Raw genomic sequence first — 15,028 nt, 5'->3', positions numbered from 1 at the left:
ACGTCCGCACCCCTCTGGCGTCACTTCGATCCATCTTGCCTGACTGAAGTTCACACTGATGCTAGTGGAATCGGGATAGGAGCGGTGCTTGTACAACGTCACAGTGGCGCAGAACATGTTGTCGCATATGCCAGCCGTTGCCTGAGCAAATCTGAACGCAATTATACGGTTACGGAACAAGAATGCCTGGCAGCTGTTTTCGCTGTACAGAAGTTTCGGTGTTATCTTTACGGTAGACCATTCAAGATTATCACCGACTATCATTCTTTATGCTGGCTGGTCGGTTTGCATGATCCCTCTGGTCGCCTCGCACGTTGGGCGCTGCGCCTCCAGGAATACGACTTTGTGGTATCGTACAAGAGTGGCCGTCGTCACGCTGACGCAGACTGCCTCTCTCGGATTCCTCTTGCAACTACCGACTGCGATGCTGCGAATTTTGACGACTGTCTCGCTGCTGTTATTTGTAGGTTCCCTGACGCGGCAGACTTTCAGCGAGAACAACGAAATGATCTTGCCCTCGATCCGCTTTTTGTTGCCGCCCGTACTTCTCAAGGCAGCGGTCGCTTTACTGTCCATGATGAGTTGCTCTACAAAACTAATTACTCCGGGCATGGAGCGCCATGCATGACGATGCGACATCCCGACATTTCGGCTTCGTACGAACGCTACACCGCATGCAGGAGCACATTTACTGGCCCAAGATGTACGAAACAACCAAGCGCTATGTCGCTAGTTGTGAAACGTGCCAACGTCACAAGCGACCGACCACCGCAGCCCCGGGTCCCCTTCGGCCATTGACACCACCTAGTACGCCGTTCGAGCAAGTAGGCATTGACCTTTTGGGTCCATTCCCGTTATCCAACAACAATAACCGTTGGATAATTGTCTGCGTAGACCATCTTACACGGTATGCAGAAACTGCAGCCATACCCTCTTCCACCGCTGCTTGCGTGGCGGTCTTCCTGCTGCGTTCCGTGGTCCTTCGTCATGGCCCACCACATGTCATCATCAGCGACCGTGGTCGCCAGTTCACTGCTGATGCTATTGAAGAGTTACTTCATTTGTGCACTTCACAGTTCCGTCATTCCACGCCGTATCATCCACAGACTAATGGCCTCGTTGAAAGGACAAACAGAACGCTGACCAACATGCTTGCCATGTACGTCTCCTCCAATCATAAGAACTGGGACGACGTGCTACCCTTCATCACTTACGCATATAACGCGGCGAAACACGAAACCACCAACTATAGCCCATTTTATCTCCTGTATGCAAGGTTACCGCGAAGCCCTCTAGACACTTTCTTACCCTTCGTTCTGCACAATGACGATTCTGTATCGAAGACTGTGTCTCGCCCGTCGAATAGCTCGTCTTCGTACTCTGGCCTCGCAAAGTCGTTCGAAAGAGCAATACGACGACCGTCGCGTACAAGTATCGTTCGAAAAAGGTGACTTGGTCCTTCTTTGGACACCGCAATGCAAGCGTGGATTGTGCTAAAAGCTCTTGTCACAATATTCGGGCCCATTTGTAGTTGCGGACCACCTGAGCAAACTCGTGTAATAGCTCACCTCCTGTGCAATGGTGGGCGATCAAGCAGAACTCAGCTGACTCGTATTGCTCTCCTAAAGCCTTTCTACCCTGCTTGTCCATCCTGACTCGCCCCACGGGCTTCGTCTGCTTGCGGGGAATTGTAACGGATACGAAAGGTGGGTACAAGAAGAGAGAAGACGAAGAGAATGAAGAGCTTGAGAAGCCGGGCTGCGCTACGATCACGCTCCGATCATCGTCCATCTCCTGTAAATAAAACCATTTCGTCACAACTCTTCGTAACAATATGTTAAACAATTTTATGCAAGTTATTATAAATAATATAATGTAATGCTTCAATTTAATTTTCAGTTCTATATAGTAACATGTGTACTATGAAGCTAGCATACGGATGCATGGTATGCTGAAGTGGCCATTAATTTTGCTTACCACGTCACTGTAGAATGACAATCTATAAATGCTGCTTTAAAGACAGCTATAAAAGCCTGCATATTGTTTCTGAAGCCATTATACGTTATGACTTCGGAAACAATATGCAGGCTTTTATAGCTTAGTTAAGAATTTTGTTAGACGTCCCCAGAATTCTGTTATAATTTATAACAAAATTCTGGGAATGTCTAATAAAATTCTTGACTTGTTCTTGTCAAGATGTTTTATAAAAGCCTGCATAATGTTTCCAAAGCCATTATTACAGAATTCTGAGAATGTCTAATACAATTCTTGAAGTTGTTCTTGTCGAAATGTTTATTAGCCAACTTTTAGCGTAACGTTAGCAGGGCTTACTGAAGTACCTGTAGACGTCCACGGCTAGAAAATGTCTTGACCAGGACAGCTATTAGACTTTTGAATTATCCGTTCAAGACATCTTTTAGAAATCAAATAGCTGCTTGTGTGTTTCGTGGGTAGCCTCGGGTAATTCTTAGCACCTACGTTTATATAGCTATATTGAGAAGCCACTGCACACCACAAAAAATACATGTTCAAGTGATGGCCCATGCTGAATACTAATTGCACACCTAGTCAAAGGTCAAATGTGGCAGCCTAATTGGAGGGCCAAGGCAAATAAGTTACTAAATTTCGATAACACCTCTAATTCATATTATTGAAATAGATTTTAAAAAACAGCACCGAGAAATTTAAAGTTATGAAAAAAATTTGCAAAGCACCTCTGCATACTGCTGGAACCCACAGCATCATACCTGTTCTGCATGCACATATTCCACAACAGAATCTCGGACGTGTGCACCTCCGCACGTGTCCTTGCGCAATGCCCTCATAAGGTGTGCTACACTTTGCCATCTGTTTCAGTGGTGCAGCAATGGCACCCTCTGAACCATGCCGTTTGTTTCAAAAGGTGCAGGAAAGGTGCAGAGCTGGTTCATAATTTTGCTGCACCCTCTCTACTGTCGGTGCCAACTTGGTGCCGACGTAGAGGTGCAAAGCAGCAGCGCAGCAGGCACAGCATACGGGCAAGAGCACCACTGAAATCCCACTTACGTGTGCCTGCTTTGTCTACGCAAGCACGGGATGTATTTATGCCTCAGAAAACAATCATACAATCGAACAGTTCGGGACATCTCAAACTTACGCACTCAGTGCACATTAGTCAAACGAAACATAATGCCTGCACCTTGGCGTTCGTTTCAAGTGTTTCATTGTGCCTGCACCACAGAAATTGAGTACACTGCCATGAACTCAAACTGTGGTGCAAGCAAATCGAACGGACCTGCAATAAGGCCAAAAAATGGTCTGCACAACCTACCTGAGGGTACTTATTCGGCAGGCGCCAACTGAGTGGTGATTGGGGTAAGGCCAAATCAAAGCTCATTCTTGTATGAAAGCTCTGGCCCATGTTTTATCACTCGTAGCAGCAATGCACACGCGCTGCAGTACACACAAAGAACTGAGATTTGACTTCTTGCTGATGCTGTACAGTAATTTACTATAAAGAAGAAACTAGATCACGCAGAGCATTTTAGAATACAGTACTTATTGCATGCTTACTAAAATAGAATTGTGCATCATAGAAACCAGGTACAACGTATGCTGTTTTAGCAACATTACGGTTGTGTATAGAATACTGGCAAATGGTGACACAACAGAGTTAATGTGAGCTCTTACACAGTATTGACTACTTAAAGCTTTTAAGTTTTTAAGGCTTCGGAAAACTAAGTACATAGCAGAAGTAAACGGTTTCAACACACAGGTGCGGAAACGCGGGGAATAATGGTGGCAGCTTATTAGGGATCAGTGCAAAAAGTGCCCGTTTGTAAAAAACCAACTAGCAATTTTAACATGAATTGATCCCTGGTCTCTAACCCATATATAAAGCACTGCGAGGACCAGAGAGAGTACAGTACATTGACTTACACTGATCATAATGATGAAGTCCCATCATCCAGGTAGCACCAGCAGACATGATAGGTAGTATGAGGCATCTATACAGTGAAAAGACAAAATAAGAGAGCGTCGAGTTGGTTGAAAAACAGATTTGCAATTACAGATGAAGGAAAACACGATCATCCATTAATAAACGAACTGCAAGTTTGCCGCTTATTTGGAGCAAAGCACCAGCGCAATTCTTACGTCAACGACTAATTCATTTGACATGGTACGACACAAATAATTATGCAAGTAATTGTTTTCCTTTCCTATGAGGTGGAACACTGGAACACACACGCAAAGCTGTAAGCCATGCAAGACCAAAATGACACAAAATAGGGAGAGTTCACTCTGGTTTACAATTACGGCCAGCGCGCCCTCTAGAATTCACTCCCTCTGGTTGTTTCATGTTACGTTAACCATAAACAAGTAAACTTAATGTACAAAACAATTGAGATGACGGAAACCAGCAGGGCAGAAGAGCCCGAATAATCGCAGAATATTTTCTGAGCAAAAAAAAAAATGGGGAAAAAAAAAGAGAAATAAGCATGAAGAAGATGCAAGGTGGTTCACCGCTTTCAGTATATGGTCAGATGTCCATCGGTGGGAATTGCTTACGCCACGCGGAGTGGCATAACTTACTGCATTGAATCGTAAAAGTTCCCATTAAGGGACCTTTCCAAAGCTTCAGTGTTTTTCGCTTACCTTGTTTTGTAAAATAGCGTTTTGCAAATAGTGAGTCGATGCCACTCCGTGTGGCGCAAGTGATTGCCCCCGATGGGAATCTGATCAGGTGGCCGCTTTCATCTCTGTCACGCTTTTTTTTTTTTCTGCTTCCGAGAAAAAATAAACTGCGCTTAATCCCCATTTTCTTCCCTGGCTCTTATCTCCAGCTGCTCGATATTCAGTGGTTTCATGCATGTGTCTGGGAGCATGATGTTTGGACTGAGTACCGCAAGTAATGGCATCATGCGTAAGTTCCCCGAAATACAGCGCAAAAAACATCGCTGCTGGCTGAGCTTATCAAGCATGTTTTCCGCATCGCAGAGCGTGTAGAAGCAAGGCGAAGAGAGCGCTGCCAGTACAAATGCACTAGCTTCGCCACGATATCATCACTCGGGCGCTTCCACGGCAACTGCAAAAGTGGCACCTTGTGCTTTTATCTGCTTTCCAGTGTGCACTGAGTTGAATCGAGCGAACGAGCAGGCTGGCAAGTAAGAAAGGAGAAAGGATATGCGTGCACAGTACGCGGTCTTGAACTTTTGCGCGCAGCCGTGAGAAGGCGCAGCGATGCAGTTTCGTAGCCACTCCCGTGGTCTCCATACTTTTGCACTCGACTGTACATGCTCTTGAGCACACCCTGGCTGTGTTAAATTTAATGGCAACACAATATGTTCCTCTGGCATTGGTGCCGGCAGTATTCTTGATATGTTTTCACAGTTGTTCGTCATTGAATTTGACCTCCAGATCTTATGCCTCCTGTTCATCTACCTTTTCAGGCCAGAGTGGTGCTGGCAACAACTGGGCAAAAGGTCATTACACTGAAGGGGCAGAATTGGTGGACACGGTTCTTGATGTTGTTCGCAAGGAAGCAGAAAGCTGTGACTCACTGCAAGGTTTTCAACTTAGCCATTCTCTCGGTGGAGGCACTGGATCAGGCCTGGGCACTCTCATTATCTCTAAAATCCGCGAAGAGTACCCTGACCGCATCATGAACACATTTAGTGTAGTCCCCTCACCAAAGGTTTGTGAATACTCCTTGTGTGCGTTGCTTATCATTCATGGTATGTTACCCATCCTTCATGCAGGTTTCAGACACTGTAGTTGAGCCTTACAATGCGACCCTTTCTGTGGACCAGCTGGTGGAATATGCTGATGAAAGTTTCTTAATTGATAATGAGGCTCTTTATGACATATCCTTCAGAACCCTCAAGCTCACCACTCCTACATACGGCGATCTCAACCACCTAGTTTCGACAACGATGTCTGGTGTCACAACTTGTCTGAGGTATGCATGCATGCTCCCCCTGCATTGCCACATATTTTTCTACTGTATATTTGCTGTTTTTTACTACTACACTGTTTAGCACATATCCCTAGCCATCTGGTTTCCTTCCAGTGCACTGCAGTGTCTTACTGTTAAAATGTTTGTTTCAGGTTCCCTGGCCAACTGAATGCCGACCTGCGTAAACTGGCTGTCAACATGGTTCCCTTTCCACGCCTCCACTTCTTCATGCCTGGCTTCGCCCCACTGACTTCACGTGGCAGCCAGCAGTACAGAGCACTGACTGTGCCGGAACTGACACAGCAGATGTTTGACGCAAAGAACATGATGGTTGCCTGTGATCCGCGCCACGGCCGCTACCTCACAGTTGCTGTTGTTTTCAGGGGCCGAATGAGTACGCGAGAAGTTGACGAGCAGATGCTCAACGTGCAGAACAAGAACTCTAGCTACTTCGTAGAATGGATCCCAAACAATGTCAAGATTGCAGTGTGCGACATTCCACCCCGTGGTCTCAAGATGTCTGCAACATTCATTGGCAACAGCACTGCCATCCAGGAGTTGTTCAAGAGAATCTCCGAACAGTTCAATGGTCAGTCCTCAGATTGTACTCTCACCATCTCTTTATGAGTAGTAGATTTCTCTCAAAATTTTACAGTAATACAGTAGAACTTCGTCATAACGAAGTTGACGGAGGAGCCAGAATTACTTTGTTACATCCAATACTTCGTTATGTCTATTGTTACATGTACTGGAATCAACCACTTACTTAGTTATAATGAAATATAATACCTCAGTAGAAATATACCTCATTATACCGGAATGCGATATAATGAAATAATGAATATATCGCATTCCGGTATAATGAGGTTTAACTGTATATTTATCTTCATAATAGCTTTGACACAAATGGCATGCAAAATGCTTGCGGTAGTCATTCCTTGGATGAATAAACGAGATAGTTGGTTATCTAGCATCTTGTGAAATGAAATGCACTCATGGCAGTATAGTCTGTTTGCGAGTGTCCACGTAGCTGTAAGCAAAGTCGTTGCTTGCATATATGGGAGAGCATGCAGACAAGGATCTCGAGGTGCATGTGCTGGTGTGAGCATATGGCAGTTATGAATCATTAGGGGTGGCATTGCAGCTGCACGCAATGCAAGTGATAAATAAGGTCTAGTGGCAGTTGAAAACGAGGGGTGGGCTGGGGAGATCAGTTATGCCACTTCATCCCCCCAAAATTATGCAGATCCAATCCACAAGTTGGAATCTATGTGAAGTGAAGCTCTTGTGTAACGGTTAATGAAATGCTATAAATTTGCCTATTTCATTCCTGGGTCTCTGGCGTGTCGTCACCTGTGCTACACAATGTGACGACTGTTATATTGGTTTGTATTTCTTAATTTCTTATATATTTTAAATCTACCACCCACTTCTTGGCCAATCCCCCATAGTGGGTATGTGCCATAGTATGAGATTAGGCGATGATCTCAAAAGAGCTAGTTGGTGTTGGCACAATAGAAGTATAGGTGCGATTGTGGTGTAATGGTTTGAACAGCAGGCTGCTGTGCTGGGAGACTGAAGTTCTGTCTGTGCATCGGGCACGTAATTCAGTTTTTTTGTGTGACCTATTCAGCAAGACAGCAGCAGCACCCAGCCAGCAGCCATGATCGGGAAAGTCCGGGAGGGTTCGCAAACAAAGCTTCAGATTGAAAAATGTTCCTTCCAATGTTTGGTCACCATTGTATGGTATATTGGCAACGATTTGGGACTTGTTCCCGCTGTGTATGGTGGTGACCCTGTAAAGGTTTTTCCTTCTTTGTGAGATTGTTGGTTTTCTATTTCAGCCATGTTCCGTCGCAAGGCCTTCCTTCACTGGTACACCGGGGAAGGAATGGACAAGATGGAGTTCACAGAGGCCGAATCAAAGATGAACGACCTCGTGTCTGAGTACCAGCAGTACCAGGAGGCAGCACCCGATGACGAGGGAGAGTTTGATGATGAAGAGGATGATGCAGTGGAATAAGCCTTTTTTTTTCTTCTCTTTTTTAGCTTGGTGGTTTTTCTTGTTACTTCAAATAAAGTGTCTATTTAACACTCTGGTTCTTTTTTAAGATTGCCAGCAATGTGGTTACACCTGTGCTTTAATGTGTGGAGAGAGAGAAAACATTTATTTAGACCATCGAGGTCATTGATCTTGAGGAGAACTTACCATATTTCTGTACACTGCTCAGTTTGTCCTGTTCGCACACTTAGTATCTCTGGGTGCAGTGCGAAGCACTTTAGGGGCCCAGGCTGATGGCGTCCAATGTGATGTCCCTGCACTTATCCCAGAGTTAGTTCTAGTAGTAAAAACCATAAATACCCGAGAAAGTGGATGGGAGTACGGCGCCGCGGTAGCTTCCAAGCTCCAAGGGCATTACAGGAAGGAGAGTGATGCTCTAAGCATTGTGCAGATAAAAAGGCAACTTCAAAACAAGTAACATTAACAAAAATGCATCATTAACGATAGCCTTGAAGAGCTTGGTGTCTGTTATGGCAGAGATGAAGGTGAGAAGGCGGTTTTATTTGGTGCTAGTCTTGGGGCATTAAAGGATCGTTGCACGCATTAGTACAGCAAAAAGGCACATAAACTTTGAAGTTGTGATCTGAGCATGATGATACATACATGGGAAGAGAAAATAAACATCTTTAACAATTGGAAAAAAAATCTGAGCAAAGCAAAGCGAGAGCATTTAAGACTCAAGAGGTCAAGTAAGGTGAGTGTGGTCTTCATGGATGAAATACTGGCATGACGAGAAGCTACATAAACAGGGATAAAGCACCTGAGAAAGGCTGGCCTACTTTTCGATACAATCTGTCAAAGGCAGCCTTGTCACCCTCGGTGAGTTTGTTTTAACCCATTAGAACTCACAGAGAATGACAAGGCTGCTTTTGCCAGCGGAAAGCATTATGTGATTAGGATCCCAGATAGCACATGCATATTCTAGTTTAGGGTGAACAAGTGTTTTATACAGATGCAGTTTTAGCAACGATGGTGATCAGGAAAAAATTATGACATAAGTAACCCAGCAATGCGGTTAGTGTTGTAAGCAACATAGTCGACATGAATGCGCAAAGAAAGATTGCTACTGATGTGGATGCCGATAAATTTGTAAGACAACACAGGATCTAGTGTCATGCCTTCAAGATGGTACATGCTATTATTAGTGCGATTCCGGTGAGTTATTTGTATTGTTAAGGTCTTCCTGAAGCTTCTGACAATCTGCATGAGCGGAGTTCACTAAACTTACTCCCTATAAAGACTAACAAAACTAAAGCAGTGCTGTTTAAACCAAAGAATCAGCGTAATATTGTTTGCGGTGACCTTATAATTGGCAATACAATCATTGAAGTTATGCCCTCCATTAAATGTTATTTTTCAAGAGAACATGGCTTGGAATCAACATAGATATGGTTACTAACAAACTTGCTCGTGTGGCCTGAGTGCTAACAAGATTGTGTTCATTAGTACCAATGCACATAAAATTCTTGATTTATAATGCCCTTTTTCTTACCCATATTAACTATCACTCCTTGGATTGGGAGAAAATAACTGCGTCAAATATTCAGTAACTTCAAGTACTTCAGAAAAAAGCCGTGCGTGCTATTAGGAACTTGCCACTTGATGCTCATACAGAACCACTATTTACTAAAATTGGCTTGCAGCAAATTGATTCACTATACAATCATACTGTATAGAAACGCTATAAGTTGGGAAAATGCAAAAACAACCCTTTCTTTGAGCAGCTGTTGAGCCTAACAAAAAACACTACCAATTACACAACGCATCACCATGAGACATGCACATCCCTCACATACGAACTAACTACGGTACTCAAATGTTACACACACTGCCATGACTTCTGAACTCACTGTGTCCTTAAAATGTAAAACGAATTTCTTACGACTATCCACCGATTTATGATATATTCGTTTCTTGTCGACATGTATTGTGATTTAATTCTGCTATACGTATACTTTGCAATCGTCTTGTTCACTATGCAATTTTCCTTTCTATTGTATAACATTATTGCAAATATATTGTCACGAGCTCTCATAACAGAGGGCAGAAACAGCGCGAATGACCACGGGGACTGTCGGTGAAGAAGGAAGACGACGTTCGGCTGGTTGCTTTTGTGCCGGGCTTGCAACACGCCAACCGTTCCTTTTCATCTGCCCTGCAGATTTAAATAAACGCTTCTCGGCGTAACATTATGTTTCATTTTACTAGAAATTGTATAATGCCACTGCACTGTAAAAAACAAAATATGTCACCATATGTACTTATTATCCCTGTTACCACTAATTTCTTTTTTCTGCTTTCTGAGGGGGCCCAGACTTGTGTCAAGCTAATTTTTAAGATTTTTTGTCTGTGTCCCTGACATCGCATCATGTATATCTGTATGTGCAATGTCAAATGAACTTTGAGGCATAGGCACCGACTATGGGGGGAGGGAACTCAAGCCCCCTTGGAAGTTTTTCGAATGCAGGGGAAATGGGGGAGGGGGTTGCAGAGCCCACTCCCCTGAGCCCCCTCTCCCTGCACCCGAATTTGTCATTGCCAGGCCTCTGTCGTTCTTAACTTCAACTGCTAATTTTTTCAATTGACTAAAAGCTTGTTACATTGTTTGTGCAGCTGTGCTCCGTTTTTTTTTTTTTAATAATATTTTCGCTTAATTTCTGCAAATGCTGGTAATCAAGGGAAAAGAGCATTAAAGAGTAATTCAACAAACTAATCTTCTTTTCTAATGGTATACAGGCAGCTTTTACCTAGAGAGATCTCCTTGCTCCACAAGATCTCTGCCGTCCTTACAGAACTTCACGATACCCCAAATGCCAGACACTTGGGTGTCTCTCGTACTTTTGACCGTGTGTGATGGCGATTCATCTGGCCCGGCTTATATTGATCCGTCTGATGCTATGCTGTGTCTGGCGAATGTTGCCAACATCAGAAGAAGCCTTCCTTGCTCCCAGCCGGCCTCCTTCAGCCCGTTGCTGTCCCTAACGACCCATTTTCTCACATTAGACGGGCATTTCTGGGACCTTTCCCCACAAAGACTTCCAGTAACAAATGGATTGCTGTTGCCACAGATTACGCCGCGCGGTACGCAATTAAGTGGGCTGTCTTGACTAGCTGTGCCACCAACTTCCCAGACTCCACGACATATTTCTACATCACGGCTCCCCTCGTGAGCTCATCACTGAGTGCGCCCACTGCTTTCTTTCAAAAGTTGCGGTAGAACTTCAGCGCTTCTGCATGACTTGCTACAAATTCACAACAGCATATTATCCCCAATCTATTGGGCTTACAGAATGCTGAACCGTACGCTCGCAGGCATGCTTTCCATGTATGTGTTTGACGATCATCAGGACTGTGGCACTGCATTACCTTTCGTTACATTCACATATAACTTTTCACAACATGGCACTGCCGGCTACTCTTCTCACCTTTTGCTTGGATGTGATCCCCTCCTCCCCTTCGACAAGCTGCTTCCTTCTGATGTGGTCTCGAGTACTGTGTACATGGCGATGTCAGCACAAGCATCCGCTTGCCCACGCTGACATCAGCCAAACAATTGCCTGTAATCATCTGTCCGCGTCCGAGGTTGCTCAAAAGACCAGTTACGACTGTCGCCACCAGGATGTGCACTTTAAGCCTCAATCCCTCGTCTTGCTCTGAACACCTTTTCGTCGTACTGGACGCTCTGAGAAACTCCTCTCACGCTATCTTGGCTCATACCGCATCTTAGTCACCAACATGACATATGAGGTCTCCTCCCTGAGGTCTCATCCACGGGACCTACGGCTGAAATCGTTCATGTCTCCCATCTCAAGCCATAGTACACCGCTGCTCGCTCTTTGCCATAAAAGGCACCGGGCAGTGCTTTTGCCACTAGGAGTTGTGTGACGGGTGCTTTGTGCATCGACAAAGACGACAACGGTTTTGGTGGAGACCTTGGCCTTGGTTCCAGGGCTGGACCACAAGTTACCAGTCTGAGTTAATAAATAATTCCCCGTAACATTTTGTTGCTGAATGTTCACATTGCTTCTAACATTGCTCGGGAAGTTGTTACAGTGAAGGAACTAGTGCAACTGGAAGCGCTAGAAAACGTTATATGCTTGTTTTAATGGTATTCTGGGAAAACTAGATCTTTCACGAAGTTTATATTTAGACCATACGACATCCTGATAAGTTAGTTGGCAATTTATGACTCAGTTATAGCATTGCACTTGAAAACAATTCACGCAGAAACTCCTCTAGGAGTTGTCTAAGTATTCGTAAGCATTGTGCCACTTGCTCATATTCACACAGCCCGATGCCATTACCAGTGTTATGAAACTACACCTGGCCAGTACAAACGATAGCGCTGCGGCGACACAAACAGGTGCGGGCGGCGGCGCCAGGTGTGCTGATGACGTTCCGATCATTATAAGCCGTGATCGCCCTTTAGATCCTTACCCATCCGCTTCGAACCATTATGAACCGTGACCAAACATACTCCGCCGGCGCCTGCATATGGCACGGCCGCACGGACCGTATCTTGAAAGCGATCCACGATGCCAACAGAGTGCCGACTGCTGATAGCTTGGCACGCTGTGTTCTCACCGCTTACTAGCGTTGAAGAGAAACGCGCGGGCCCGTATTTTGAAAGCGATCTGTGAAACGAGCAGGGTGCAGCGTGTGCCGAGAGCTCCGTGAGCACCATGTTTTCGCCGCTTCGTTCGCGTTGAAGCGACAGGCAGCACGAAGGCAAAGCCGCTCGCTGCTGTGGGCTTTATCTTGAATGCGATCGTCTTACATGACGGACGGACAGTTTTCTCGTTGGGTAAACATAGAAATGCTTACGCATTTAAAAAATCATGAGCCCTTCCGCTCTGTGAAGGTGGATAACCAGGAGCCATATTCTGTAACGCTTCGGTTTTCGAAGAATTCAGTGTGGTGGTGCCATCACGTTTGTGCGGTCTGCTGACGTAATTAGAACGTGAGGAAGGACAGAGGCCAATCGGCGCGCAGAGTTATTTTTCTGGAAGTGAACGTCACAAACAAGAAAAAATATAGCATATTAAGAATGCTTCTTGGTAAATAAAAATTCTGTTCTCACCGTTGCTATTCATAGGCGCACTGCTCCCCGGGAGTACGCACTACATGCAGCCTCCCCATTATGATGAGAGAAGTGAAATTCAAAATGGAGAACGGCAGCTTGTTTTCCTTTCTCCATGCCGACAACGCATGACGGTGCCGCCGCCCCGGGAGCGGAAGGAAATTAGGCACGCACGAGTTTGGAAAGACGAAAGGAGAGGGCGGTGTGAACGTAGACATGGCCGACGCGGGCCGCACAGCCGTAATCTTAGAGAAACACTTATCTACCAGAAAGTCTACTGATCTTGAAAATGGTGCCTATTGATAACTAATTTAATCAAAATGCATATCGAAGTGATGAAACGTACAAGGTTTTGCTTAGAATGAAGCTATTTTGCATGAAATTCGGGAGCTGAGTTTTTGCACATGCAGATCTGTTGAAGAACACAAAAAATGCATAAAGCCCTAGCCATAAATGGCTTCGCTGTAAAACATGGACATCATAAATGAGGATACCCAAGAAGCACTGAATTTTTTAATCACTTCATTTTTTTTGTCCGTGTTTTTTCAAGTGCACTGCCTATTAACTATGAGCTATATTTATAGGGAATGTGGGGAGTATTAGCGGTAATACACAGAACATTTTTCACATGTGTTGGTTAATTAATGACTAAATGACAATTACTAAGCCTTTGTTTTTTGGCTGTCTACAGGTATAAATGTTTACTAAAGTCATCTTACTTCCATGTTTACAATTGTGCACCCTACTAGGCATACTTGTTTATTTATTTGCAGTACCCTCAGGGTACAAATACATCACAGAGGGGAGAGGCACACTTAGCAAAGGAGAACAGAAAAAGAAAAAGCAAAAAAAAATTAAATTAAATTATGGGGTTTTACGTGCCAAAACCACGATCTGATTATGAGGCACGCCGTAGTGGGGGACTCCGGAAATTTGGACCACCTGGGGTTCTTTAACGTGCACCTAAATCTAAGTACACGGGTGTTTTCGCATTTCGCCCCCATCTAAATGCGGCCGCCATGGCCGGGATTCGATCCCGCGACCTCGTGCTCAGCAGCAAAAAAAAAAAGAAAAAGCATATGTTGCAGTAAATGGCAATAATGGATATAATGAAGTTCGACTGTATTGCACAGATTCGAAATTGATAATCATTTAAGGAAGTAATAAATACAGTGCAACAAACTACATTCTGTCAATACATAGCACCAGTAACGAAATAGTTATCCCAACATTCACAAAGAAATGTATTTGTACTCTATATATTGTTCTCCCACATCTTCCTTTTAAACTGCAAGACAACAGTTTTTGCCTACGCTAGTGCAAGTATAAGCATTTCTAGTGATCAAGTGGCGTCAGCACTAACCAAACTTTATTGTGCACCAAAGTTAGTAACAAAACATTATTGGATGCTTTTATACAAATTATGATGTCTGCCGGAACGCATGTGTGACAGAAAAAGCAACTCTTCATTATGCCTCTTTATTTTCGAGAAGATACAACATAAACAAGTGCAGCAGTTCAGCCTAAGCACACATTGAGTGCACTCATTTTGTTCAGCCATTCTCGACGTTCCAGCACCATGCCTGTAAATAGTTCTACATTTTCAGCAAGAAAATGTTTGTGATACTAGCGGATCAGTATTAGCATACTATACCATGCATGCCGGCTGTAGCACGGCACTTACTAAGCATGTTTGTCTGAAATATCACAATAAATGTACCATTCTATTTCCCTTGTTCCACAGGCCATGTGTAGATTGCACTGCATGTCCATCTTATGTGCCAGTAGACTTGCACTGGTATGAGGTAGATGAGAAATGCATGTATCCATATGCAAAAGCCACATATGCCATTTCCATGACCAAATACAGCCAATAAATGCCAATACTGCTTCAGGTAAACTGCACTTTAAACGGTTGCATGCGGTACTAATGGCGGTAGAACTGAGTGCA

General features: G+C 44.3%; 1 protein-coding gene and 1 long non-coding RNA gene across 2 annotated transcripts in view; one reads left to right on the top strand and one right to left on the bottom strand.

Annotated features, from left to right (window-relative positions):
* LOC119431275 (tubulin beta chain-like) overlaps window positions 1-8,027 on the top strand; it is a 31,715-nt gene extending 23,688 nt beyond the window's left edge. The window contains exons 4-7 of the mRNA XM_037698746.2: window positions 5,430-5,674; window positions 5,739-5,938; window positions 6,088-6,524; window positions 7,780-8,027. Of these exons, the coding sequence (XP_037554674.1) occupies window positions 5,430-5,674; window positions 5,739-5,938; window positions 6,088-6,524; window positions 7,780-7,958 (1,061 nt within the window). The 3' untranslated portion in view covers window positions 7,959-8,027. The remainder of the gene's footprint in view (window positions 1-5,429; window positions 5,675-5,738; window positions 5,939-6,087; window positions 6,525-7,779) is intronic.
* Window positions 3,317-13,187, bottom strand: LOC125946654 (uncharacterized). Its single transcript, XR_007467746.1, has 3 exons — window positions 13,078-13,187; window positions 3,919-3,986; window positions 3,317-3,432 (listed from the first exon to the last, which is right to left on the bottom strand). It is a non-coding gene; the product is annotated as an uncharacterized LOC125946654 (long non-coding RNA).
* Between the last annotated feature and the right edge of the window lie 1,841 nt (window positions 13,188-15,028).

This window comes from Dermacentor silvarum, chromosome 1 (assembly GCF_013339745.2).
Source record: "Dermacentor silvarum isolate Dsil-2018 chromosome 1, BIME_Dsil_1.4, whole genome shotgun sequence".
Lineage (NCBI taxonomy): Eukaryota > Metazoa > Arthropoda > Arachnida > Ixodida > Ixodidae > Dermacentor > Dermacentor silvarum.
Note: the sequence above shows the minus strand (reverse complement) of the source record. Positions and strands in the feature narration are given on the sequence as shown.